At 44.7% G+C, this 25389-nt stretch overlaps 1 protein-coding gene across 2 annotated transcripts; it reads right to left on the bottom strand.

Moving 5' to 3' along the window:
- Positions 1 to 1889: 1889 nt before the first annotated feature.
- On the bottom strand, positions 1890 to 25282 carry LOC116038383 (filamin-C). Of its 2 annotated transcripts, XM_031282749.2 has the most exons (47): positions 24505 to 25282; positions 22000 to 22248; positions 20428 to 20525; positions 19162 to 19312; positions 18515 to 18633; positions 18294 to 18371; positions 18018 to 18180; positions 17641 to 17841; positions 17361 to 17477; positions 16589 to 16726; positions 16270 to 16396; positions 16044 to 16180; positions 15762 to 15955; positions 15539 to 15652; positions 15298 to 15441; positions 14949 to 15072; positions 14494 to 14654; positions 14289 to 14379; positions 13987 to 14156; positions 13791 to 13908; positions 13430 to 13692; positions 12702 to 13299; positions 12059 to 12232; positions 11080 to 11242; positions 10663 to 10991; positions 10435 to 10558; positions 10144 to 10300; positions 9875 to 10064; positions 9752 to 9775; positions 9393 to 9634; positions 9196 to 9295; positions 8933 to 9073; positions 8618 to 8746; positions 8299 to 8472; positions 7986 to 8150; positions 7646 to 7849; positions 7387 to 7539; positions 6745 to 6867; positions 6393 to 6641; positions 6001 to 6270; positions 5742 to 5879; positions 5467 to 5582; positions 4519 to 4651; positions 4218 to 4394; positions 3851 to 4069; positions 3170 to 3397; positions 1890 to 2576 (listed from the first exon to the last, which is right to left on the bottom strand). In XM_031282749.2, the coding sequence occupies exons 1-47, from the start codon at positions 24881 to 24883 to the stop codon at positions 2389 to 2391; spliced, it is 8244 nt and encodes a 2747-aa protein (XP_031138609.1). In that variant the 5' UTR covers positions 24884 to 25282; the 3' UTR covers positions 1890 to 2388. The 2 variants fall into 2 exon arrangements, with proteins under 2 accessions (XP_031138609.1, XP_031138610.1); XM_031282750.2 differs by lacking the exon at positions 17361 to 17477.
- Positions 25283 to 25389: the final 107 nt, after the last annotated feature.

Below are 25389 nucleotides of genomic sequence, written 5' to 3'. Positions count from 1 at the left end.
ACTGGATCTGCAGAGGCTTGGATTGATTGGAATTTAGAGAGAGGGAGGAAAAATGAAATTGGGGGAAGGGAGGGAGAGGCTGGATCAGAGTAGATTGAAAGAGAGAGGAGAGCAGGAGTCAGCATGATGGGGGCAAGCCAGAGAATGAGATTTTTGCCCTGAGAGCACCAACTTCAAAAGCTTTTGGGGGCATGCCTTTACACAATTTTACTCTTAACATAATCCAAGAATTCTGAGAATGTGTGTGTGTGTGTGTGTGTGTGTGTGTGTGTGTGTGTGTGTGTGTGTGTGTGTGAGAGAGAGAGAGAGAGAGAGAGAGAGAGAGAGAGAGAGTGTGGATGGGGATGAGAGATATGTAAGAGAGACAGAAGCATCTCCGTGGCAATGCCCCCATTGATCCTCCATGGAACAGAATTAATAAGTCATCACCCATTTTGTTAAGTCCAACATTTATGATTGCTTTGAAGGTTAAACTACACACTGCATTAGCATGCTCTAAATGAATTTGGAGCAGAGATTGACTCATATGCAGTGTGTGTTTTTTAGGTTGTCTCAAATGTACTTTTTTCTTGTTTGTTTCTGTGTTTTTGTGTGTGTCTGTGTGCCTGTCTGTCTCCCATTCTTCCATCTGGATTCTTTTAATCCCATTCTCTTCCTTTAATCCATCTTTCTTCCTCTCCCCATCCCACACTCTCTTTGCCCCCCCCCCACCACACACACACACTTCTCTATCTCCCCCTCTCTGTCTCTATCTCTCTGCTTGCTTGATCGCTGCTGTCTGCATAGCGAGGAGCTGTATCTTCCACGTGGTTGTGATTCACTTGGCAGCCACTCGAGATAAACATGTTGTGGTGGACAGACGCCTGGGTCCCGGTCCGGAGGAGCAGGCTGACGTGGGTGGGCCCTGCCCAGGTCCCAACGTCAGCATGGATAGCCACTTGGCCAGATGGTCCGGAGTTGAGCTCTCGCCACTGTTCATCAAATGCACCCACTCGCTCTGTCTTGCCTCGCCATGGCCCCCAGCATGATGTCACAGTGGAACCAGAGAAAATTAGCACCTAATTATAGGCTCCTCTCTGTGAAGAATAGTACTGGTGCTGGTGGTGTGTGTCAATGTGTGGAGGCTGGGTGGTTGACTCACTGTGGGACTGTGGCCTGTGGACCACGCAGAGGACATACAGAACACATGCACAGGCCATGGAGGAGATACAAGTGGTGACACACACATATGTACAGGGACACACACAAGCAAAAGGCTAAAACTCCTTTCTGGTTGATTTGTCCTCAGCAGGGTCCCCCACCCCACCCCACGAGGATGCCACAACAGAAACCACTTGTGTTCCATCGCTGATCCAACAGGATTAATTACACACACAATGGAAGCTGATACCTCTGGTTTCTATGCTCCGCAGGCTCCCTTGTGTTATGGACGGAGTAGTTAATCTTCACTGGGAACAATGGAGATTTTGTACTGGTGTATTTGGTTGAGACGTAAAGGAGAGCTTGACTATGCTGCCATCTTGTGATTGCATTTGAACCAGACTGGATGTAAATGAGAGGAAGGATATCTTGGATTGCTTCATCAGTGCAATACTAATCCGTAATGTTGAATTGATGTCAAAGGTAAATAAAGGGCTATAGGAGAGTCACTATCATGAGATTCCCAGATGTAAAACAAAAAATGAAAAGCTTTGCAATCTATCTATTAGATATTGCCCGGATACTCAGTCGAGAGACTCTGTGATCAAGAGAAAATATCCTGACAGCTGCTCAGACGGAGGAACCAGCAGTGGTCAGAAAATAGCTACATGAAGAAACTAAGAAATGCCTTCTGCTGAACTGGCGAATGGCCTGCCACCACTGCGAGAAATTAAATAAATTATTGTCTGGAAAGTTAGCAATTAAATTTTTATTAGGTCTGCAAAGGCTTACCAAAATAGCTTAATATAACAAAAACAAAAGTCAATCTCTCATTCTTAAACCATACAAAACCATATTGCATCACACTTTAATACTGTTGATAACTCCCAATGTCTCTGTGTTTACAACACAACAGAGGGAGGAAATGTTATGGACCGAGCAAAACATCATTCAAAGAATCTTAAACCACACTGTTTGCCTTTACATCACTCTGAATGTGAATGCATACTTGTAAATATAATTTCTGGAGTTAATTCAAAACTTTGGCACAATAGATTTATTCAAGAAAAACTGTAAGCAAATGTCCTTGCAGGATTTAGTGCATGTTGAGTATATTTTAATCCGCTGAAGAGCGAAGAGCAGCGCAGGAAAACAAATACCAGGGATTTTGATTAAAGCGTGTACATGATGAGGAAAAGGTGGTGGGTCGGTGGAGGGGAAGAGACAGGGCACCGGTGCAGTTTGTTTTTAGGGTACAACCACTTTGTAAGGGCTCCCGGGGATGTTGTCGTCACCCCATTTGACGATGACGGTGTAGCTGCCCTTGTCCTTGACGGTGTAGGTGACGTTATAGAGCTTGTTGCCCATGTGCTTGACATACACCTCCTCACAAGGAGTATGGGGTCCATGCACACCGACCATCAGCATGTTCGAACCTGGACAAGAAGTAAGAGGAGGATTTAATGATCATGGTGTACAAAAGTTGCACAGGTGTGTGTGTGCGTTGTCTTAAAGCTGCACTAATCAAAATGGTGATGCAACCAATGATTATGTATAATGTAAGAGGGTGTCTCCTTTAGCTCTTTGTTTTGGTTTAAAGGCCCGCAACTTTAATGTTTTGTTTACTCTCACTCATTAACATCAGTTGCAGCATCAGCAGGCAGCTGTTTTCAGTAAAAAAATAAAATAATTTTGTAATGTGTCTGAAATAATGTGTCTGAAATGTATGCTACCTGCCCAGCATCAAACACCAGACAGGCATCTAGTTCCTGAACATAGTTGAGTACGGAGATGCTAAAGAGCCAGATATTTCCCTTAGGAGTCAATGGAGACCAAAGCTAACTAAAAGGAGAGTAAATACTGGACATGTTTGGTTATTTATATTAGTGTTGTGTTTACAGCTTGTTCCTCTGCCCAAAAGTGGCCAAAACCAATCAGTTTTATTCTGTAGTGTCTGTAGAAACTGTGTGTATTTGACTTGTGTTTTTACATCATTTTATTTTTGTCTTTATCTGGGTGATCATCTCACCTGCTTTGCTGCAGTCAACTGTAAAATTGTTTTTCTGTCCGACCACAGCCTTGGACAGCCCTGTTCCACGACAAACCACCATGCTGGCATCAGATGTCAGTTTTGTTGAGGTGGTGGAAGAGGAGGAGCTGGAACTGTAGGCACCACCCACTTTGGAGGTTTTGGTAACTGTTTCGACCAAGACTGAGGAAGTCTCGTGGAGGCTGTGTCCGCCTGACAGCCGAGCTCCTGTAGGAGAGACAGAGAGAGAGAAAGAGAGAGAGGTTATCTAATGTCATCATGACAGTCCAGACATTACATTATACACTCAGTATTGACAAATATATGATGGAAGCAAAGATGCTGCTGCTCGTGGGGAGAATTTCCCTTCACAGACTAATGCTGGACTAACGTCTGAGCTAAAGTAGCAACAGTTCAGTAGGAAGTTCTTCTCAGTCTTGAAAGTATTAGTCACATTAATGAATAAATAAAGGAATTTGTATGCACCAAGTAGTGACAGGATAATATCTGTGTAGTGCCAGAGAAAGACAGCCTTTATGTAAAATGTACACAGTGTACACAAATGTAGCAGTATGAACAGATGAACACACTTTCTTTTTTCAGAGGAACATTTGTTTCATAATCGAGACACTTGTCATGTGAGATCCACAGATCAGATGGGAGAGTGACTGTCAAGCAGACCTGTGATTTTAGCTTTGAAAGGACTGCCCACTATGTGCTGTGGCCCTCCGTATTTAATGGTGATGAGATAGTTGCCGGGTGCCATGGGGGTGTAGGTGATCTTGTAGCCTTCAGGACACTCCCGACAGTCCATCTTGACCTTGGATGGTCCATCGATGTTGACCGATAGTGTGGCAGAGCCTGCGTTACAGGTGTTGACCACAAACTCTGAGGGTGCACCTGGAAAAAAGAGGGCAATGCAAAGAAAGATGAAGAGACTGCTCAAACAGTGCACATGATATTAAATTAAAAAATAAAAATCACAAGAAAACTATGCTGAAACAAAGCAAATGTGGTAGATATTTGAATTAGTGGTGGTTATATCTACCTGTGGTTCCTCCCTGCAGTCCAGGACCATGCGCTGTCACCATGCCTGGGTCTCCAACCAGCCCTGGGTCTCCCACTCGCACGTTAAAGGGACTTCCGGGAATGTGGCATCCGTTGAACTTGACATCTATGGAGTGAACTCCATTCTCCCGTGGAATGAAGCGGATTGTACTCTTGTCTGAACATGATACACAAAACAAGTGGATATATTACTTCTAAATGATGCTTAAAGATAATAAAACAAGCTGAATTATCCATCTGCTGAAGTCTACTTTGTACTACAAAGTGAGGTTTGTGTGTACCACTGTCAAGCTCAGTGACATAGCATTCCTCAGAAGATCCGGCAGGGGTGTGGATTTTTGCGTCAACCACACCTCGAGCCCCATTGCGCTGCAACATGAAGGATGCCTCTTGGTTTACCTTCAAGTCCTTCTCCTACAAAAGACAGGGAAGAATATGATCAGAATACAGTATATATATTTGGGTGCATGTGTGTGTGCCTGCACATCGAGGGACACAAAGTGTGTGACTCATCACGCCTGAACGAGAATAGATTGAGCATTTGAGTGTGAGAGGCAGAAAAGGTCAGAGTTTACAGCGAGGCCGGCGTTTAGTGTTTTTGCCCTACAGGCGGACGAGCGGTCCTACCAGACATAAGAGGTAGTGTGACATTCTAAATATTGGAATGATATTGCACTTCACCTGACTTCTAGTGATAGGAAAGCACTCTGAAGTGGCATTTCAGTCAACTAAAAATATACGTTTTTAGCATTGTTGGCAATTGTTATGGAAACTGTGAAAGCAAATAAAACAAACATCTGTGAAGTGAGGAGAGCAATATTGTAAGCTTTCACATGTATCTTTAAAGTAGTCTTTATCTTCCGCTCACTGTTTTCTTGCTCAGACAGAAACACAATCACATAGACTCGCTGACTGCCCACATATAGCACAGCTTGTGTTGCCCCACATTAGCAAAGGACAGTTAATCCAGCCCTTCATCACTGGCCAGCATCACAGAATTATATTTGCATTTGATACTGCTCCAACACTGGCATTCAATTACACTTCAAGGGCAAAGTGCTATTAGACAGAAATATCTACTGCCACTCAATCATTACGTTACATGCAATCTGTTATTCAACCTGGATATTTTGTCACTGTGCATGTGTTGTGTCTGTGAGTGTTTCATGCAACAAATTAATGTGGCTGCTTTTGTCAACTCTGTGTGTGTGTATGTGTGTGTATCTTACCTGAAGGCTTGTGAGAGTGAGCCTGCGGGCCTCGTCTGACAGTGTAGCAATCGGAACGATGAACGGGCTGTCAGGGATCTGCTCATTGTTGAACTTGATTGACACCTCGTAGTCACCTGGGGAAGCAGACAGGTTATTTTCTTTCACCACCAAATGAACTGAAGGAAGTATGAAGGAATCACTGAAAAGTTTAGCAGTTTAGAGATTAAAAAAAACACTATGAGAAAACATTAAAATGAGGAAACATCTATACCTGTAGGCAAAAAAAGTTGTACCTGGTTCTTTCACTATGTAGGAGACACCGCAGGAACCATCCTTTCTGTCCTCAAAGGAGATTTCAGCCTTGCTGGGGCCCTCGACAGCGATGGACAGACCGCCAGCACCTGCCTCTCTGGTCCAGATACTAAATTCAGCTAAAGAGGATAAAATCAAGTTTCACCTTAAGTATCAACATGATCAACATTTTGGAATCATGTCCTGAATAAAACAGTTCTTCCCACTGAGAGCACGTCCACGTCCACAGAGTTAACTTACAAGGTGCTCCAGCCACGCCTCTTTCCAGGCCTGGTCCTCCTGCACGGACCTTGTGTGCTCCTCCCTCCCCCATGGGCCCCACAGTAAACTGGAAGGGGCTACCAGGAACGTGTTGGCCTCTATACTTGACGTTGACCGTGTGGGGTCCCATTTCACTGGGGATAAAGCGCACGCTGTAGGTGCTGCTCCCTCCATCCACTATGTCAGCATCCACTGTTTTCCCACTGGGGCTGGTCACCTGAGCCGTCATGGCCTGAGAGCCACTCTCTACTGGATGAGGCAGAGCAGCACAGAAGACGAGTTTAGACATTTGCACAGATATTCTTAGTTAAAAAATACGAAGAATACATGTTTTCACATTTAAAAAATTGAGTTTCAATTTGGATTCTCACCCTCAGGTCTGGCAGTGATGCCAGCAAAGCTGCTGAGGCTCTCTCTGCCCAGAAAGTCTCCAAAAACATCTCTGAACGGGCTTCCTCCTCCGCCCAACTGGGTGCTCTCCTCCACTCGTACCTCCCTCTTGGTCTCTCCACCACGGGTTTTGCTGATCTCAGTGCGCTCAGTGCGGGTGTAGGTGTGGCTGCTGCGGGTGAATGTCCTGGTCAGCCTCTCCTGAGCTGAAACCATCTGGAACCAGTTTCCTACAGTGAGGAGAAAGAAGTGAGAATATGATTGTAAGTGCATTTATTTTAAGATTGGTTGACCGCTGCCTTCTAACCACTTCTAACTGGCTCCTGTACTCACCTGGGATCTTGAGGTTAAGGCCACATGTGCTGCCCACTGAGGCAATAGAAGACGCCTGTCTCTTTCTAGTAATACTCTCCTTCATCCTTCCTTCTCCGGTCACCTTTACTGTGAAAGGACTTCCTGGAGGGCATAAACACATATACAGTGAACAAAATAGTTTTATTTTATTTTAAGATGTCAAATGTTTTTGTTATGAATTCCTGCTGACCCGATTGTTTTGTTACTTAATGACAACTCTAAATTACAACTGCTTGGGAGACAGAGGAAAGTTTGGCTAGCCGGCTCAACCGCAACCAAGAAAATGATAGCTCAATGCTGGCTCCCCCCTCACTGGCTTTGTATGAAACAGTGGTTGGCGTATTTTCTAGACATAGTTATGCTTGAGCTCTCTACAGCAAGGATTAACAAGGCCAAAGCATCGACTATCAACCTATGGAAAAGCGCAGCAGCACAAATATCAGACCTAATGACCTCAGAATCACAAGAAATAGAGGAGAGTGACTAGGCAAGGTGTGATTTCTGTTTGTTTATTTGCCCTGTTTTCCTCGAGACCGCAGAAGGTGGGGGGTGGGAGAGGGTTTTTGTTCTTGTTCAATTTGTGTTTCTCTGTTCTGTATGTTTAATGTAAAATATTCTAACCTGGGATGTGTTTTTCAGCAAACTTGATGTTAACAGTGTAACTTCCAGGTTCTGTTGGACAGTAGGTGACTCTGCACGTCCCGTCTTCCACATCTTCACAGTTAATATCCACTTTGCTCGGACCCTCGATTGACAATGCTAGACCTCCATAACCTAAAGGAAGATGAAAAGTAGAAGATAAGTTGAAAAAGTATGTGTTGCCTTTGTGTTTTTTACGACCATGTTTGCTATAAAGGTGAAACACACCTCTAAATCTTACCTGCGTTCCTTGTATCCACAAAGAATTCAGCCATTTCTAAGGTGTGTGCCTCCACCAGGCCTTTACCAAAAGCCTTCACTCTGCTGGCCTCGCCAATCTCTGACTGGCCAACCATGATTTTAAAAGGGCTGTTGGCCACATGTGCCGCATTTTTCCTCACGCTCACTTCATGCTCGCCGACCTCCTTAGGGGTGAAAGAAATACCTGTGAACATAAAAAAGGCAGAGAGGGAAAAAAATCAAGACAAAGAAGAAAAAAAGAAGATAAAAAAAGAAATCCAAATGCATTTGTCTTATCCATGTTATACTCATTTTATTTTGGGTATAAATGGTAATCTCACCGAGGTGTCTGTTGGGCAGTCTCTTGAGCAGGCAGGGCTCCTCGTTGCCCGATGGTGCTCTGATACTGGCAGTCAGAGAGCTCAGATCAGTCTCTGTGATCTTCAGGGACACGTCAGCCGCTGTTCCGACATTCAGCTGTGATGTCCTGGTTATGGCGTCATCCCCTTGACATAAAAAAGGTGGTTTAGATGTTTGTCAACCCCTAAAACCTAACCTAAGCCTTAACTGAAAACCTGTTTTAATGAACACATCCACTATAAATATACAGTCCAAAAAAGTGGGTTGAATAGGAGACATGATTGATTTCCTCACCAGTGATCTTAGCAGTAAAGGGACTGCCAGGAATGTGCTTGTTGTCAAACTTGACAATGATGTTGTAGTCTCCAGGAGCTGTAGGCAGGTAGGACACAGTGCAGGTACCGTCTTTGTTGTCCTTACAGGTGATCTCGGCCTTAGAGGGTCCCTCCACTGCCAGTGACAGACCACCTGAGAGGGAGAAAAAAAAAATCTTACTTTTCTGTGGTGTATTAAGGGTTAATTGTATTACCATTAATAGCAAATATTACTGCTTAAGTAAGGTGGGGAACTGGGGAAGTAATATTATATGTGGATGTATATATATGTATAGTACCTTCTCCTGCATTCTTGGTGACCACAGTGAAAGTGGCAGCCTTGTTGACCATGCCGTAACTCAGACCTGGACCATAAGCAGTCACCACTCCACTGTTTACAGCATCCACAAAGAACTGCAGAGGGCTACCTACAGTATAAGGGATATAATCATTGGCAAACAGCAATGACACTAGGAATATAGTACTGTGAATAGTATCTATTGCATTTAACTTAAACTAACAAAAGCAAGAGAGCAAAAGATCCTTGAATAATTCAAGGTTATTTTTTAAATTGACAATCGCTTCCCATCCTTCTAATGCGGTGTGTTTCTGACCTGGAATGTGGTTGCAGTCATATTTGATGTCCATCTCATGCAGACCTCTCTCTGTGGGCTGGTACTTTATTGTGATGGTGCCATCCTTATTGTCAGTGATATGCGGGCGGGCAGTCTTGCCTGAAGGCATCCGCACCTCACCTAGAAATGACAGCAGTGTGTTGAAATGTCAGTGACCTAAAAAGGAGGTGTGTGTGTGTGTGTGTGTGTGTGTGTGTGTGTGTGTGTGTGTACGGGCAGAATTTTCTGTGTGTTTGTCACACCTGTGATTTCTCCTTGCTGTGGCGTGAAGGGGACAAGGAAGTTAACAGGACGGAAGAGAGGATCCACAGTATCGCGGGGAACAACTGGCTCATTTGTGGCCTGTCAATACAGAAAGAAGAGAAATTGTTGGTTTCATACACCTAAATGTCAGAACAGAACAGCACTTCAGCAGCTGGTTAAATACTCCTTTACTCACCACCACATGGAAGGGGCTCTTAGGAATGTTCTGTCCCCCAAAGCGGATGGTAATAACATATTTTCCAGGTTCAGGGGCTGTGTAGTAAATGTCAAAGGTCCCATCCCGATTTTCCACCACATCCATATCCAGCTCCATCCCTTGTGGGGTCTGCACCTTACAGGTCACCTTGCCTTTCCCAGCAGCCTTGGCATCCACTGTGATAACTGTATCCTCGGAGGTCTGCAGCTTCTGAAGACTTGCTGTTAGGGACAGAGAGGGAATAAGGATAAATGGAAAGAAGTGCTACATAAATACATGGATTGTAGGATTTTCTTGCAATGTGTCACAGAAATAAAAACAACGCCTCTGTTACTCACACACGCCATGTCCTCCAATAGAAACTGGAAAGAAAACGTTTCAGATTTTGAATATAAATATATAAATGCTACGACTATAATATATTAGTTTTATTTATTATGTATTCACAGTGGTTTTCTTACCTGTGAGGAGACATTTGCTGGCGTCTCCTGTGGGCAGGGACTGGATGCGGTATGGGGAGTAAGGAATCTCATCTCCTCCATATTTAATGGTGATCGTGTAAGGGCCTGTAGAGTCAGGTACATAGGAGACAGTGTAGGTGCCGTCCCTGTTGTCCTGGATGGTTGCATTCTTTGGCTTGCCCTCTGGGTCCTGTCAATGGACAATATTAAGTTATTTAAATGGTGACTTATGGTTAAAAACGTATTGTGTGAAAGTTAGCTGAACCCACCAGAATCTGCACAGTGAGCAGTCCCTCCCCAGCATCACGAGCATCAATGGTGAACTCAACTGGCAGGCTTGCAGACACACCTTTTGTGTCTAGACCAGGGCCACTGGCACGTACCTTACTGGCATCATGCCCAGGCTGAGACATTACCTTGAATGGACTGTGGAAGAGGTAACAGACATCTTGCTGAACTACACTTTTCTTTTTAAATCCAGCCAGACAGAGCTGAACTTTAATTAAGACATATCTGCACATACTGCCTGGCTTGGCGTTTTTACTAAACTCGTACTGCACCTGTGTGGGACTTCCTGATCTGCATATTTGACAGCTACAGTGTAAGGGCCATCCTGGGCTGGGGTGTAGTGAACTGTGTGGGTGCCATCCCCGTTGTTCTTCACACCAACTGGCTCTACGGTACCTGGCAATAAGACATTATAGAAATAATCGTATACCGCCAACTTTCTGTCATTTATCAGCTTAAAGTAGGCAAGAGGTTTTCATAGTCTAACAGCATGTCCTTACCTGTTGGGCCGTAGAGTTTGACATCCAGTGGAGCCTGTCCAGCTTGGGTACAGTCTGCTGTGAAAGTCTGAGGAACATGGGCTCTCACTCCAGTGCCCAGACCTGGACCTGAGCACTTCACCTTGCTGGGGTCCACAGGGTCCTTCACTGGTACACGGAACGGACTACCAGGGATTGGGTGACCTCCATAGTTGATGTTGACGTCATAGTCTCCAGTAGTGAAAGGGATGTACTCCACACTGCAGCTGCCATCTTTATTGTCCTTGCAGGATATTTTTGCCTCTGAGGCTCCCTCGATGGTTAGGCCCAGGCCTCCTGTACCAGCACCCCTGAGAGAGAAGCCAACGCTTTAATTTAATTGCACATGTTTGAGTTAAATTCCCACAAATGTTGCCTTTAAATGTGATCCAACAGTACCTGGTCTCCACAGTGAAGCAGTTGGGCTTGTTGGTAATCCCTCCCTCCAGACCTGGTCCATAGGCACGGACCCGGGTCGGATCACATCCCTCCACCACAGATACTCTAAAGGGACTCTTGGGCACCGGTGCATCGTCATACTGCACCTCAATCAGATGCATTCCTGCGCACAAAGAGACTCATCAGTTCAATGTCTGATGTCATACCTCTCTGGCTGAATGTTCTCAAAGCAAGCAAATATGTTCTGTTATTGCCGCTTGCTTTTAATTATGAGCCAAATTAATTCCCTTTTAGGGAGATAAACATCTGTTTATTTATAAAAGGCTCCATCTAGAGTGCAGACGTTCTGGTGAACGTACAAGTCATTACATCTGTTCCCTATTCATTATTCTGTTACAACATTTTTCTGACAGAGCCCTCTCAGTAGACCTATATGCCAGATTCCCAGCAGCAATGCTATGATATTAGAGCATGTCTGGTAGTGGAGGAGTGCTATGTGATCTCTTTGCTTTGTGTTATAGGTCTCTATTAATATCCCCTGTCATTCCCCTGCTGTATAGCTGTGTGCAGGCAGCCTTCAGCACACATACCTGCCTGGTTAAGAGCTTCTGTTCCAGAGCACACTATTTATAAAACAGAGCCTCCCTGCTCTCTGCCCCTCACATCATTGCTCCACTGCATCATTCTGTATTTATACCCCTCTCTTTCCTGTTCTTTCTGTTCCCACTCTCCTGCTTTATTCCCAAATGGCGCCCAACACAAGCACCTGTTAGTGATTTCTCCGTCTGTATGCTCTCTTTTTACATAGACTGCTTATGTAAAATCCTCTATCTATCTGCAGCAGGTTAGGTTTCTTAATGTTACAGATTTGACATAGATCTTACTTCCATTATTGTTGTTCCGTGCCTCTCCACCTTATGATGCTTTAATTACATGAATTAACCCACTTAAATGAAACAAAGTAATATTTTTCTCCTACCATCCTCGAATGCTGTGTACTCCACTCTGTAGGTGCCATCTCCCTTGTCAGTGACGTAGGTGTCTGTGTTGGTGCCGGAGGGGCTGATAATGTGAACCTTCACATGATTTCCTCCAACCTTGTTGAGGGCACGAGCATCAACAATGAAGTGGGTTGTTACTTCTCTGAGGACCCCTAGAAACAGAAAAGCCCTTCAGGTGATTTGTTGCCAAGTGGGTGCAGTCATTTTAAGACTTGACATTATAAATATGATATATATATATATATATATATATATATATATATATACTTCGATATTTACACATATATTTAACAGCAGAGGCAGATATAAGTAACACATTTTAACTGTGTCTTAACAAGTTAAAAAAAGTACATACAGACTGCAACTAACAATTCAATAGAGCCCAAGGTGACATCTCCTAATAGCTTGTGTTTTCAGAACCACAGTCCAAAAGCAAAATTGGAATTATAATGACAGAGAAAAACAACCTGCAAATGTTGGCCATTTTGCTTGATAAATTATTTTAATTGCCTTTCTAACAATTAACTTATCATTTAATCGACTAATTCTTTATGCCTAGGTTTGTTAAAACCTAACATGAAGTGAAAATTAACTTTAATCTTAGGTTCTTGGTATCTTTACCTCTGGGCTCCACTCCTGGCCCATAGACATGCACCCCGCTGGTGTCCACAGAGGGCTCGACCTGCAGGACTTTGGGAAACTGGGGAATCATCTGGCCGCCATACTTGATCGTGATGGTGTGCGTGCCATGGAAGGGTGGGATGTATGTCACAGAGAAGGTCCCCTCTGCTGTTTTCTGGATGTGCACTTCAGCTTTAGTCCCGGTCTCTGACACAATCTCAATGGTGAGCTCAGCGTCGCCTGCCCGGGTGCAGTCCACAGTGAAGGTCGCCGGTTCGCCTGCCTTGGCCTTCTCCAGGCCCGGCCCGCTGGCCGTCACCTTGCTGGGGTCTAAGGCTGAGCGCACTGCAGCTTTGAAGGGAGAGCCGGGGATGTGCTGTTCAGCAAACAAGATATTGATGGCATACTCCCCAGGCTCAGTGGGAAGGTAAAACACTGAGCATGTGCCGTCACCATTGTCTTGGCACTCAATCTTCGCCTCGCAGGGACCCTCCACGGTCAGGCCCAGCCCACCTGCACCAGCTCCCTTTGTGTCAATAGTGAATGGAGCTGGTTTACCCACAATGCCTCCCTTCAGGCCTGGGCCAAAGGCTCGCACCTGTGATACAACATTCAGGTCAGTTTTCTGAGATGTGCTATACAAAACATCCAATATTTGTATGTTATGTTTCATGAGCCTCAAGTATGAACACAGAGTAGAACTACATGCAGCTTTCATGAACTTTTACCTTTGAAGGATCAGCAGGCATCACTGCTTCAACCCCAAAGGGGCTTCCCATCACCGGGTTGCCATCATAGCTGACATCAACCTTGTACTGCCCCTCCTCTGGGGGAATATACTTCACACAGTGAGTGCCTTTGGCTTTGTCTGATTCCAACTTGCATGGGATTGGTCGGCCAGAGGGTGAGGTCATCTTCACACCCACATTGCCCTGCCCACCAGCGCCCTTTGTGTTAACTGTGAACTCCTGATCCTTTCCAACCTCAACTTCTGCAAGAAAGATTGACATGAAACACTTAAAACCTTGCAATTCACTACTTTTACATGGTGTAAATACAAGAGTATAGTATGTAGTGTTTGTAACTTACTGGTGTCTAATCCTTCCACTTTCACCTTTCCAATATCCAGAGCTGGTGCCACTGTAATGTGGAAGGGACTCTTGGGAATGGGATCTCCTCCATGACTGACTGAAATCACCATGTTACCCTGAAAAGACACAAGATGATTTGAGGCGTCATTGTGAATAATCTCTCAATCCTGTTCTTCAACAAAGGCCTACTGTACCTGTTGAAGAGCTGTGTACTTGACAGTGTAGGAGTAATCGTGGTTATCGATGATCTCAAAGTCACGAACTGCCTCTCCCGGACCTGATGCTGCAAAATGCACCTCAGGCTTGGCCTTGCCAGCTCCCTTTGTGTAGATGGTGAAGTGAGTTGGAGTGCCCACCTCCACTCCTGAAACACACACGTGTTTTGTCAGTGCTACCAATCCTAGTCAAATCAAATAATTTCTATAACATCAAAGTATTGTAGTCAGTGTTTTCTACAAATGCAAATACCTATACATTTGGTGTCAGTGGGTCTCACCTGTCTTGTTAAGTCCGGGGCCCTCTGCTCTCACCTTACCGGCATCATGGGAAGGATCCACTTTGACTCTGAATGGACTGATGGGAATCTCCTGACAAAGCCAATCATAAAATAATCATAAGAAATGACTCAAGACTAAATACATATCAAAAAAATATTCTACATAACTCACCAGATTCTCTTACACTGGAAACTGTATTCTTACCTGGTCAGCAAACAGCACCATGATGGTATATCGGCCTGCACCGGGGGGAGTGTACTTGACAGTGAAGGTGTCATTGTCATTCTTGATGATGTCAAATTCGATGTCTGCCTCGGCAGGGCCAACCACCCCTGGGGCGCACTTGATTCCAATGCTGATGTCTCCTAATGGTGCATAGCAATGAGCACAGTTCAAGAAGGTCACTCAAAAATAGATGATCTGAATAAATAAAAGCAGTCGCTTCACTGCCTAGAGCTGTATATTAACTACATTTCATAAATTTCAAATAACTTACCTCAACTTTGTCAGCTAAGATGCAAATCTTTACTTATTCTGTTCATTCTGTGGCCTTTATATTTTTCAACATCCACATGACGTAGCACTAAATTCATTAAGAGTCAACTAAACTCAGAAGTGTTTTTGTAAACACCCACACCATCTTCCTCGTACATGCTCACCTTGACCAGCCTCCCCACAGTCCACTGTGAAGTATGTTGGCTCGTTAGCTTTGAGCCCAGTCTTCTCCACTCCAGGCCCATAGACCTTGACTTTGTCTGGATGACAACCCTCTCCAACCAGCACCTAATGAATTCAAAGTGTACTTGAGGCAAAAGTAGTTGGTTCAAGTACAACTGCTGCAGTCCTCTTAGTTTGTGCATATTTGATTTGAGTATCATTATATTAAATTGACTGAATATTAAGTGTATACGCGTGTGTGTGTGTGTGTGTGTGTGTGTGTGTGTGTGTGTGTGTGTGTGTGTGTGTGTGTGTGTGTGTGTGCGTGCGTGCGTGCGTCATGTGTCTTACCCTGAAGGGGCTGTTGGGAACGTTGACATCCCCCCAGGTGATGATGATGGTGTGTTTAATGGACTTGACAGGGGTGTACACACACAGAAATGTGCCGTCTCCCTTGTCAGTGATCTTGATTTTAATGGTGCAGCCTTCAGCGTCCTTAATGGATACAAAAGCTGCATGTCAGCTCTGGTCTGTACATGCAATATAAATAATGTTTTCCTATAAATAATACGATGAAGGTTGCTCTCCGTACCTGTGCGTAGATCTTGAGGTGACCCTTCCCAGCCATGCGGGCATCAATGGTGAATTCAGTTGGTTTGTTCACAACAACTCCAGTTGGCTGCAGGCCTGGACCATATGCTTTCACCTGCAACATTTTGATGTTTTAATGTATTTTTTTTAGAATATGATCAGGTCACAATGGCAACTTGTTTCATACTTATTTTATTGTGTATAATTCAGTGAGTGGGAATTACCTTCTCAGGGAAGACGTCATTGGCTGCAGGAAGGATGTGGGCCATGAAGGGGCTGTCCTTGATGTCCTCGTCATCACAAATGACGTGGACAGCATAGTCACCGGCCTCAGTTGGCCAATAGCGCACATCACAGGAGCCATCGCCCTTATCATCACACTCAATTTTAGCCTGTGATGGGCCTTCGATGGAGAAGCCTAAACATTCAAAGAATTAAAACATTTAGACTAGATTTTTTAAACATCCACTTTTCTTCTACAAGAGCTTATATTACTCAAGACTCACCGAGAGTTCCAACTTCAGTGCCGATGGCCTCTACCACAAAGTCAGCAGATTTTCCAACCATGCCAGTCTTCAGACCAGGACCCCAGGCCCTAACCTTCTGAAAACCTGCCTCCTCACCCACCTCCACTTCGAAGGGGCTGCGGCACACAAGATTACACAATATTACCAGGTGTCAATGTGAATGTGCATTGTTAACGAAGAGCTAAAGGCAGCAATAGGAACCTACCTGCGTGGGATGGGCTGGCCTCCCCAGGTAATGCTGACTGTGTATTTACCGGGCTTAAGGGGGTAATATTCACATTCATACACACCGTTTCCTGCATCTCGCACTTTCACTTGCTCCTCTGCTCCAGCTGAGGATGAATAAAACAGTCAATATGGATTTTTATCAAGTCGATGTCGAAGAGACATTTTATGAATTTTGATTAGCATACGCTATGTGAATGCTACCCTTCAGACAAAAAATAAAAAACAAATTGTGAATGATTCTCAAAAAGTACGAGGAGTGAGGAGTGATGTAGAGAAGAAAGAGCTGTCTGACTCACTTGGTCCTTTGACTAAGACGCTCAATGATCCACTGCCAGCTCCCTTGGTGAAAACCCTGAAGTCTGCAACCTCCTTTACTCTCACACCTTTAGGCTGAAGGCCTCTGCCTGTTGCTCTGCAGGCATTTGGGTTCATTGCTGAAAGGAATAACAACAAGTGTGAAAGAGAGAAATCTTTAGCAAAGCAAACGGCAACTGAGAGTAGCCAGCAGTTGACAGCAATGTTAGTAGCAAAGACAGTAAAATATCCAATTCAAGTGGAATTCCTTAAAGCTTGAATGACAGAACCTGCAAATGAGAATGATGCTTTTTGCAGTACATATAACACAAAGTGCAGATTGTTGAAAAGGACATTGACGAGAGCATCGAGGAAGCATCTGACAACATTTCAGTCAGTCGCTACGAAATGTTGACTGCAGGCTTAAATCGAAAACTGGCTGATGCAAATTTAGAAGTGATAAAAACAAACATGTCAACAGCACAAGCAAAGACATTTAACAGAGAAGAACAAAGTAGACAGAAATGCAAAGTGAGACAATCTGTAAACTATTTGTACAACATTGCATCTCATCTTTCTCTGCACATAACGAAACCATCAAGCTGCAGGACGCAAAAAGATGGAGCAGGTGCCCACGCAGGCACACCATTAAGCCACGGCACCCTAATCTTAGAGAAAGCACAGAAGGGCATCTGCAGGGCGCCGCACAGGTAAAGGTTTGGGGGGATCTGGCTTAGCAATGGGCACAGGCTCCTCCCAGCAAACCATACTAACTTGGGCGGCCAGGTTTTTTGGGGGGTACCCTATTTCCAGCCTTCGCTCCAGGAGGGGTGCACACTGACTGAGGGACTATCTGCAGTGGAGCTCCCTTGGGAGGAGCAATGGGTAGAGCTAGAAATGACAGATAGGAAGGGTTATGGTCTATACTCAGTGGCTGTTCCCAGGGAAAATAAAGATGATTGTAGATGTGATGGACAGATCACCCTGATACTAACAGCATGATAAGAAATCTGATTAGTCTGACAATAATTTACAACACAGACAGATGGCTCACCCTCTGCGACATTGACAGTGAATGGGCTCCTTGGGATCTCCTGGCCTGCAAACAGTATGTGTATGGTGTGAGGCCCTTCCAGCATGGGACGGTAAGTGCAACGGAAAACACTGTCACCCTTATTCTCCAGGATGAGCTCCACTGTGTCCTTTTTGCCCTGAGGATCGACAATTACCACACTGACGTCGCCATTACCAGCACCTGAATGTGACAGGAAAATGATCAGTCATCACAGGTCAACATGCTGTAGCTTTAGTCTGAGAAAATCATTCTTTTGACTTTGTTTGAAAACGCTGCAAGCCTGTCATCAGATCACATTCCTGTTGTCCACATGTGTACATGTCAGTATGTAAAGTGGTTGAATTTTCCATACTAACCAGCTGTGTAGATGTCAAAGTAGGTGGGTTTGTTAGCCACATTGCCTGTAGGATCCAGACCTGGTCCCCTGGCATGGACTTTGCTGGGGTCACCCATATCCTTCGCTACATTCACTGTGTAGGGGCTCTTGTCAATGTCCTGACCAGCAAACAGCACTTTCACCTATAGAGATATAAGCAAGACAAAGGTAAAACATTTTTAAATAGAGTGGTTTGTCCGTGTTGTGCTAAGTGATGTGTTGACCTAATGTACATCAGAAAGAAAATTGGTCATACCTTGTGAACACCCTCAACTTTGGGAACATAGGTGACAGTGTAGGATCTGCTTTTGTCCTTGTTGGGTTTAACCTTAGCCTGGAGAATAAGACGACAAAGTACAAGAGGGTTAGATTAAAGATTAGATGCTACACTTTGCAAAACTTTGAAATGTAGCAGGATTATCAGAGGTGGCTAGCAGGCTGTATGCTAAGATCCCTTGTTGATCAGGTATAACTTGCCTCCTCTTTGTGTCCCTCAGGATCTTCCACATAGACTAGGACCTCACCACTGCCAGCTTCTAGAGTTTCCACAGTGAACATAGCTGGTTGCAGCACCTTGTTGCCGTGAGGCTCAATACCTGTAATGTAAATGCAGAGACACAGGGTGTGGTGATATATTCTGCAAGGCTTGGGGTAATGTAGTCTATATCCTTGACGTTACACTTCCGGGATTGCTCTGGTGCCGATGTAAATTCTGCCGGATGCATGTATTTTCCATTTCCTTCCGCTTTCTTTGAGTTGGAATTTAAAATTCGGTGGATTAATGAGGACTATTTCTTACTTCTCCTCAGATCTCTGCAGGGTAAATTGAGACAGCTAGCTAGACTACCTGTCTAATCTGACTTTTCTCTCGCACAACTATTTTGCAGCGGCTCTGTGCGGAGCTTAGCGCAACCCATGACAATTCTGATTGGTTTAAAGAAATGCCATTAAACCAGAGCACATCCCCGAATGCTATGTGGAGTAGCCAGACCCTCCTTCAGCGCGCTTTGGAGGAGGGTCTGGCAAAGCGAGACTAGGAGCAATGTAACATTCTTAGCAACGGGCAACATATTTATACTGTTGTGAACTTTGCAGGTGTCCATGGCTACTGTTGGGCTACCCACCAGGTCCATAGGCTTTGGCCTTGTTTGGAAAAAGCTGTTTGGGCCTGAGAGGAGCTCCGGGCTTCAGTTTTGCCTTGGGGAACTGAGACAGGTAGGTCATCACTGAGTGCTCATCCACATCTGGGTCCACAATCTCCTCAGGGGCAATCACCTAGAGCAGAGACAGCCAGCACAGTAGAGGTTAATAATGTGTGTTGCGTTTTAATTGAAAAGACAGCAACATCCTGCAACAACCATGACTATAAAACACCATATCCTAATTTATGTTTATATTGACAGTATTATGATTTGTAAGAGGGGTATGATTCACTATTTACACAACTTTCACTTATTAAGCATAGTGCAATGGGATTTAACAAGGATCATACCCCCCACCTCTGACTTCTATCTCCCGCTGGCACTTGTTTGCCTGTCTATCACACATCACACCGTGGCACAAAGCCATGCTTCACGCTGGGTATATTTAACCCCAGGACAGCAGGGTTAAGGATTGTTGCCCTCAATAAGCCAGCCAGGGGGATTTATCCTGAGCCAGACCATTCACACATCTCCTTAACACCACCACGCTGTACTCAAGCCCCCAGGCCTGCAGAGCCATGACATATACCCACCGGCTATCTCACCAATGCTAAGCCTCATGGAGAACAGCTAACCCCGTGCCTTAGACAAACAAGTAAACAACCTGCAGAGAGCACATGACAATACGGAGACTCAGAGTCTTACTCTGTTCATATTGTTATTCTGATGAGCACAGGCATATTTACACCTCTGTTTCAGGGGCTGGCTCGGAAGGTGTTCAGAAATCTCACACCTCCACAAATTCACGAATCTACTAAATAAAACTCCTACAGACTCACTTACTGAGTGAGAGCGACAATAAAGTAAATGGAAATATTAAAAGTGAGATGGGTAATAAATATTTCATGAGACCCTCCAGCATGATCTCCCTGGAAAAACACTGGGCTCCACACAGTACTGCCTTTTTCAGTTCAGTGTTGCCTCACAGATCCATAGACACATATGGTGAGGCATGTTTTTATACGCAATTGTGTCTTGGTGCTTGCTTTAAATTGCTTGGAAATAATTGGTGATTGCTGAATGTCTATCCACTGAGAATAAACTATGTTGCTGATCAGAAAACAGAAAAGGCACCATATGTTTATCGTGTTGTATTGCCCTGTGATATCAACCCCACCCATCTGACACCAAGCTGAGCTAAAGCAAACTAAAAAGCACTTTGTGACCGACATCTATCATGCATCTTACCTGAGGCACACCCAACCAGTCGTCCGCCTGTTGCATGGCTTCTTTGGCATTCTGCACAGGCTGGTTTGGGTCCCACTCAGCCCAATCAGGACACAAACCTAACAGAATGCAAACAGGACAATTAGACAATGTGTTACACTGCTGTTGCTATAATAAGGCCACTTGGGCTGTCACTACTATCTGCCTAACACCTCCAAGTACAACATCGCATGAGTGTACCCACACTGCTCTGCTCCTGTGAATATGCGTGACAAAAAAATATATCTTTCGACTGTTCCAAAGCTAAAGACGCTCTCGCACTTTCACTGTGACTAAAGCTAGCCTCCTCCATGCTGCTAATGCCTAAATTGGATTAGTGTTGGTGATGGCCACTCACTCAAAAGGTCCATACAGGCACACCATAGAATACTATTATCCAATTACAGTAATATAGACAGAGGCCCACAATATTAACAGGGTTGAGTTTACATGCATCTCAAGGGAGGAGTGTGCTAGACGTATGCTTGTATAAGAAAACACTGGATACACAAATAGAAATTGAAGATGCCTGTCAGATAGAATGTTGATTTCTTCTTGGTCTGGCTAATTAACTTGTTTTGTACATTTGTATCTGAATTACAAGCAGAGCTTCTGTGTTTCAGAACAGAGTGAGTTTTGTCAGTTACCCTGCTGTTTGGTATTAGCTGATGAAATAACAGAACCTTATATGGTCAGTGCTGCAGCAGTGTTTGAAAGATGCGTCTCTGCAGATCAATGGCTCATATAAACAGTTAAACACAGTGCTCTACACTCATCTTGCTACTCTTCCACCTTTTGTTCTGTGAAGTACAGCTAAGAGAGGACTCTCTAATGTTCAGTGTTCAATGCAGTAGCCTGAACTGGCAGTGACTCAAACTGTGGCCTTGTGGTCCTTGGATCTGTGGCTTAGGCACCTCCCTGTGACAGATAACTCTGCATTTGATGCGGAGCCAAGCATCCCCCTTGACAGAAGAGGAGGAATGGTGCCCAAATTTGGGGGTGTTGTGTAGCAGCAAGGCTATAAACACTAAAGCTGGGCTTGGGCCTCAGGGCCCTAAACAGTGAGAGTGAAAGCTTCAGTTATGGTGGGACAGCTGGCAGGGACGTCCCCCGGCCAGCAGCAACCCATCTACAGTACAACCTACCAACACTACCTGCTCTCAAGAGACAGATTACAATGGCGGACATCTGAATCTGAAATCTGTGTGTGTGTGTGTGTGTGTGTGTGTGTGTGTGTGTGTGTGTGTGTGTGTGTGTGTGTGTGTGTGTGTGTGTGTGTGTGTGTGTGTGTGTGTGTGTGTGTGTGTGTGTGTGTGTGTGTGTGCTGCAGAATGTGTGGCAGATATATACCCCCCTTATTTCTAGATGAGGAGCAAAGAGAAGGTGATACTGTGTTAGATACACTGACTGACACATGCCTGACCCCAACTTCCATAGTAACCATGGAAAACCGCTATATACAACAAGCCTTTTAACAGGCAGAGCACGTATTCTGACTCAGCATTTACGCCGCCCAGCCTGTAGACTCAGCTGATGGCACTACACACTTCTTACCGGGGGCACAGTTGTCGACCAGAGCTCCCAAGGCTTTGCCATCCCGCCAGTCACGGTTGAAGTTGTTGATGGGCAGCTGGGGAACCTTGTTCTGTATCCAGCCCAACAGGCGCTGTTTGGGGGTCAGCTTCTTAGTCTCCTCGTCATCCTCGTCGTCCCACATGGGCATGGAGATAGAGTAGTGGAGGATGAGAGTCCAGATAAGACCCAGGATCAGCTTTAGATTTCCATCCACAATGGCTTTGCTATCTGCAGTTGGACAGTAGAGACAAAAGTGTTCATGAGGATTTATAACTTCCAAAAAGTTCACATAATGCACCATATATTACAGTATTTTTGGTGGTATACTATAACTGCATCTTCCAGCTGTATGTTCATTGTTGATTGTTTATGGGCCCTTCCGGGGAGATTTGTGCAATCTACTCTAGATACTCTACTAATATAGAGGTCTACATTCTCTATATTGTTATCAATATAGTCTTTCCTTGCTGTTCTGCAGAGTTGACCAGAAATATAAACAATGATGATTGACTGCTGAGGAGACAAGAATCTAATGCTCCGCGCTGCTTCCCCCGAGCCCCTTTCTCTCAGACAGCTGTCTGGCTGAGGACCCCTGACAATCTGTCATCCAGTCACAATGGCACTCTGAGACACTGTGACAGCTGAGGATATGTGGAAGTGGATCCCTCTCTGCATGAACACCACTTGGATTTCAATTACGTCCCAAACTTGTAGCATGAGAGTGTGATAAATGAAATAGGTGGAGATTAGATTCATTGACGGCAAGCACGCAGCTTATTTTCTGAAGTTCTCTGAGTTAAACGTTTGTCAAATAAGCCATTTCAAATCCACCTTAATTAAAAAATTTGGCCACTGAAGCCAAAGAACCTCTGAGGAGCGCTTAACTTTAATGTTTCATCGACTAATCTTGGGTGATACACTCCACTTAATTCAGTAAGACTTTAATACCTAAGGCACTTTGATGCCAGTTGTTTGTCACAAGACTGTTTTATTGAGACTATTTATCTTTTCATAGATGAGTGCCTCCTATCAGAGGGTAATGTTTGATGTGACACCGTTTGACTGGCGCAGGCAGGTGGCACGATGTGGCACAGCATGGTTTTGATCCTGCTGTGTCCGGATTTAAGAGCAACTGTGTGCTCAAAGAGACATCCATCAAATGGTATCTAGTTACACACTGTGACACATGTGCGACTAAGCCTGTGGTGATTTTTTTTAGTGTCTCTGGGTCACTGTAATGAGACTGAGACATTATCTTACGAGGGCTGCATCGACCAACTGAAGCAGCATGGAGGGAGAGGGTGCTAGGAAGTAAAATACCAGGACTTCTATTATCACGCCTTTTTTGTATCAAAACAGTCTGACCTGGTGAGGTCTGTACAGCTGGGACAATGGTGCCAGACACACACTCACATATTAAGTCCTACACACTATGCTGGACACACACTCTGCTAACCTTGAAGTCATAGCTGTGATAGTGACCTTTGCCCTCCAGTGATCACCTGAGATAGAGCTTGCTATTGAGACACACACACACGCTGGCCTTCACAGTCCGCCGGCCAAAGCCTCAGCCATGCCGGGAATTTCACTCAAGTGTGTGGCAGGATCATTAGTCACCAAAACAGAAAAATACTCTGTCAAAGTTTTAATAACTTTTCCTCTGTATGAATTGTGGGTTTGCCTGCAGGTTTATAATTACAGTAAGCAATAACTATTCATCTTACAATATCAGTGCTTTTCATATTAGGCTACTAGTTTCTCCTCAGTTGTTAAATATTTCCAAGAGGTGGCATTCTGTTCACTCTGGTGGAGTGAATTACTCTTCTGGTGACTCTGTGGATGTGACACATATCCACAACAATTTATTTTAACTTCAGCTATCTGTACCACAGTCTGATCCGTAAATCCCTCCAAAGTTAATCCTCACCTCACATGAGTTGCTGATGGCTCTGGACAGCAATTGGTGGTCAGCAAAGTGCCCCAGTGAGTCGTTCTGACCCCTGACCTGACAGAGATGAGTGTGTGTGCCTGCTTGTGTGTAGAGGTGTGTGCGTGTGACTGCTGTCCACATGTAGAAATTGTGTCATTCTCATTAGCACAGGCCTAGTGAATTTCCAGCCCATAGTTTACCACATTGCTGCTTAATAACCTCAGTGGCACCTCTGCAGTAACTTAGCAATAAGCTGTTGACCCCAGCTCAATGCAGCTTTCCAGAGGCATGTGAAACCCATGTCTCACTACTGGCTGACACCTGGGCTGATAACATGCCAATAGAGTAGCTACAGAATCTGTAAGATCAAAAGATATGAAATGCTGTTGCCATGGTTCAGCTTTTAAATATCAAAGCACAGCATCTTAACGAGCACACTGTTCCTGTCATCCTTTTTATAAATTGTTCTTACTATTTAATAATACCCCTGGCAACTTTTTATGTTTGCATTTTACCACTGTATTGTTTCGAGAAGCCATTGAAGTTTAACTTACCTATTGAGACCAATTTGATATGCTCTCTGTCCAGGAACTCTAGTGCCACAGACACATTTTCCAGTTTCATCTGACGGAAGTTGGGTCTGGTGTGGTACTTTCTGTACATTTTCTTCTGGCTCAAAACTTCCAGGAGTGAAATTAGTTTCAGCCCATCCGTAAAATCCCTCTGCAGGTCGGTGACGGCCTTGTTGACGCACTTGAGGTGCTCGTTGCACCACCTGGTGAAGGTGTTCTGCTGGATCTTCTTCCATGGCGCGTCCTCGGCCAGGTCCTTCTCCGTGGCTGGCATCTCGTCGTCGTCCTCCTCTTCCCCAAAGTCGGTGGCCTGGTAATACTGTGGAGGCAGCTGCTCGTCGCTGTAGTTATTGCTCATCATGGTGGCTTTTTCCGTGTCCACTTTTATACCTCGGTGACACTTATGTGTTGAATTGTGCGCTTGGCAGCGCAGAAAACTTTAGCAGGTCGATGGCAAGCGCGCTCTCGCGGAGGAAAGTTCAAACTTGGGAGAGTTTGAAAAGCAGCTTAGAGATTTTTCGGATACTTGCGAAGAAACCACTTATGTCAGGACAGTGATGGATTAAATATCCGATTTACAATGTGCAAGGCAGCTGGTCGTCCTCTGTTTTTTTAATTGGCACCCTCTTGACAAGTCGTTCCTCTAATATGGCTACGGGAAGAATGTCGCTTCTTGAAAAATTGAGTTTTGTGGCAGGTGAGCTGGAGCAGCACTGTCCAAGTTGACTCTGAGCGTGTATAACTTGATTGCTGAGAGAGGAAAGAGTTGGGTATATAAAGGACCCAGGCCACGTCACTCAGCCTCTGTGATCATAGTCTATTTGCTAATCCATAAGGGTAACGGGAGTCGGGGTCGGTTTACGGGGA

Source organism: Sander lucioperca, chromosome 7, assembly GCF_008315115.2.
Source record: "Sander lucioperca isolate FBNREF2018 chromosome 7, SLUC_FBN_1.2, whole genome shotgun sequence".
Lineage (NCBI taxonomy): Eukaryota > Metazoa > Chordata > Actinopteri > Perciformes > Percidae > Sander > Sander lucioperca.
The sequence above is the reverse complement of the archived record's forward strand: the minus strand, read 5'-3'. Positions and strand labels throughout refer to the sequence as shown.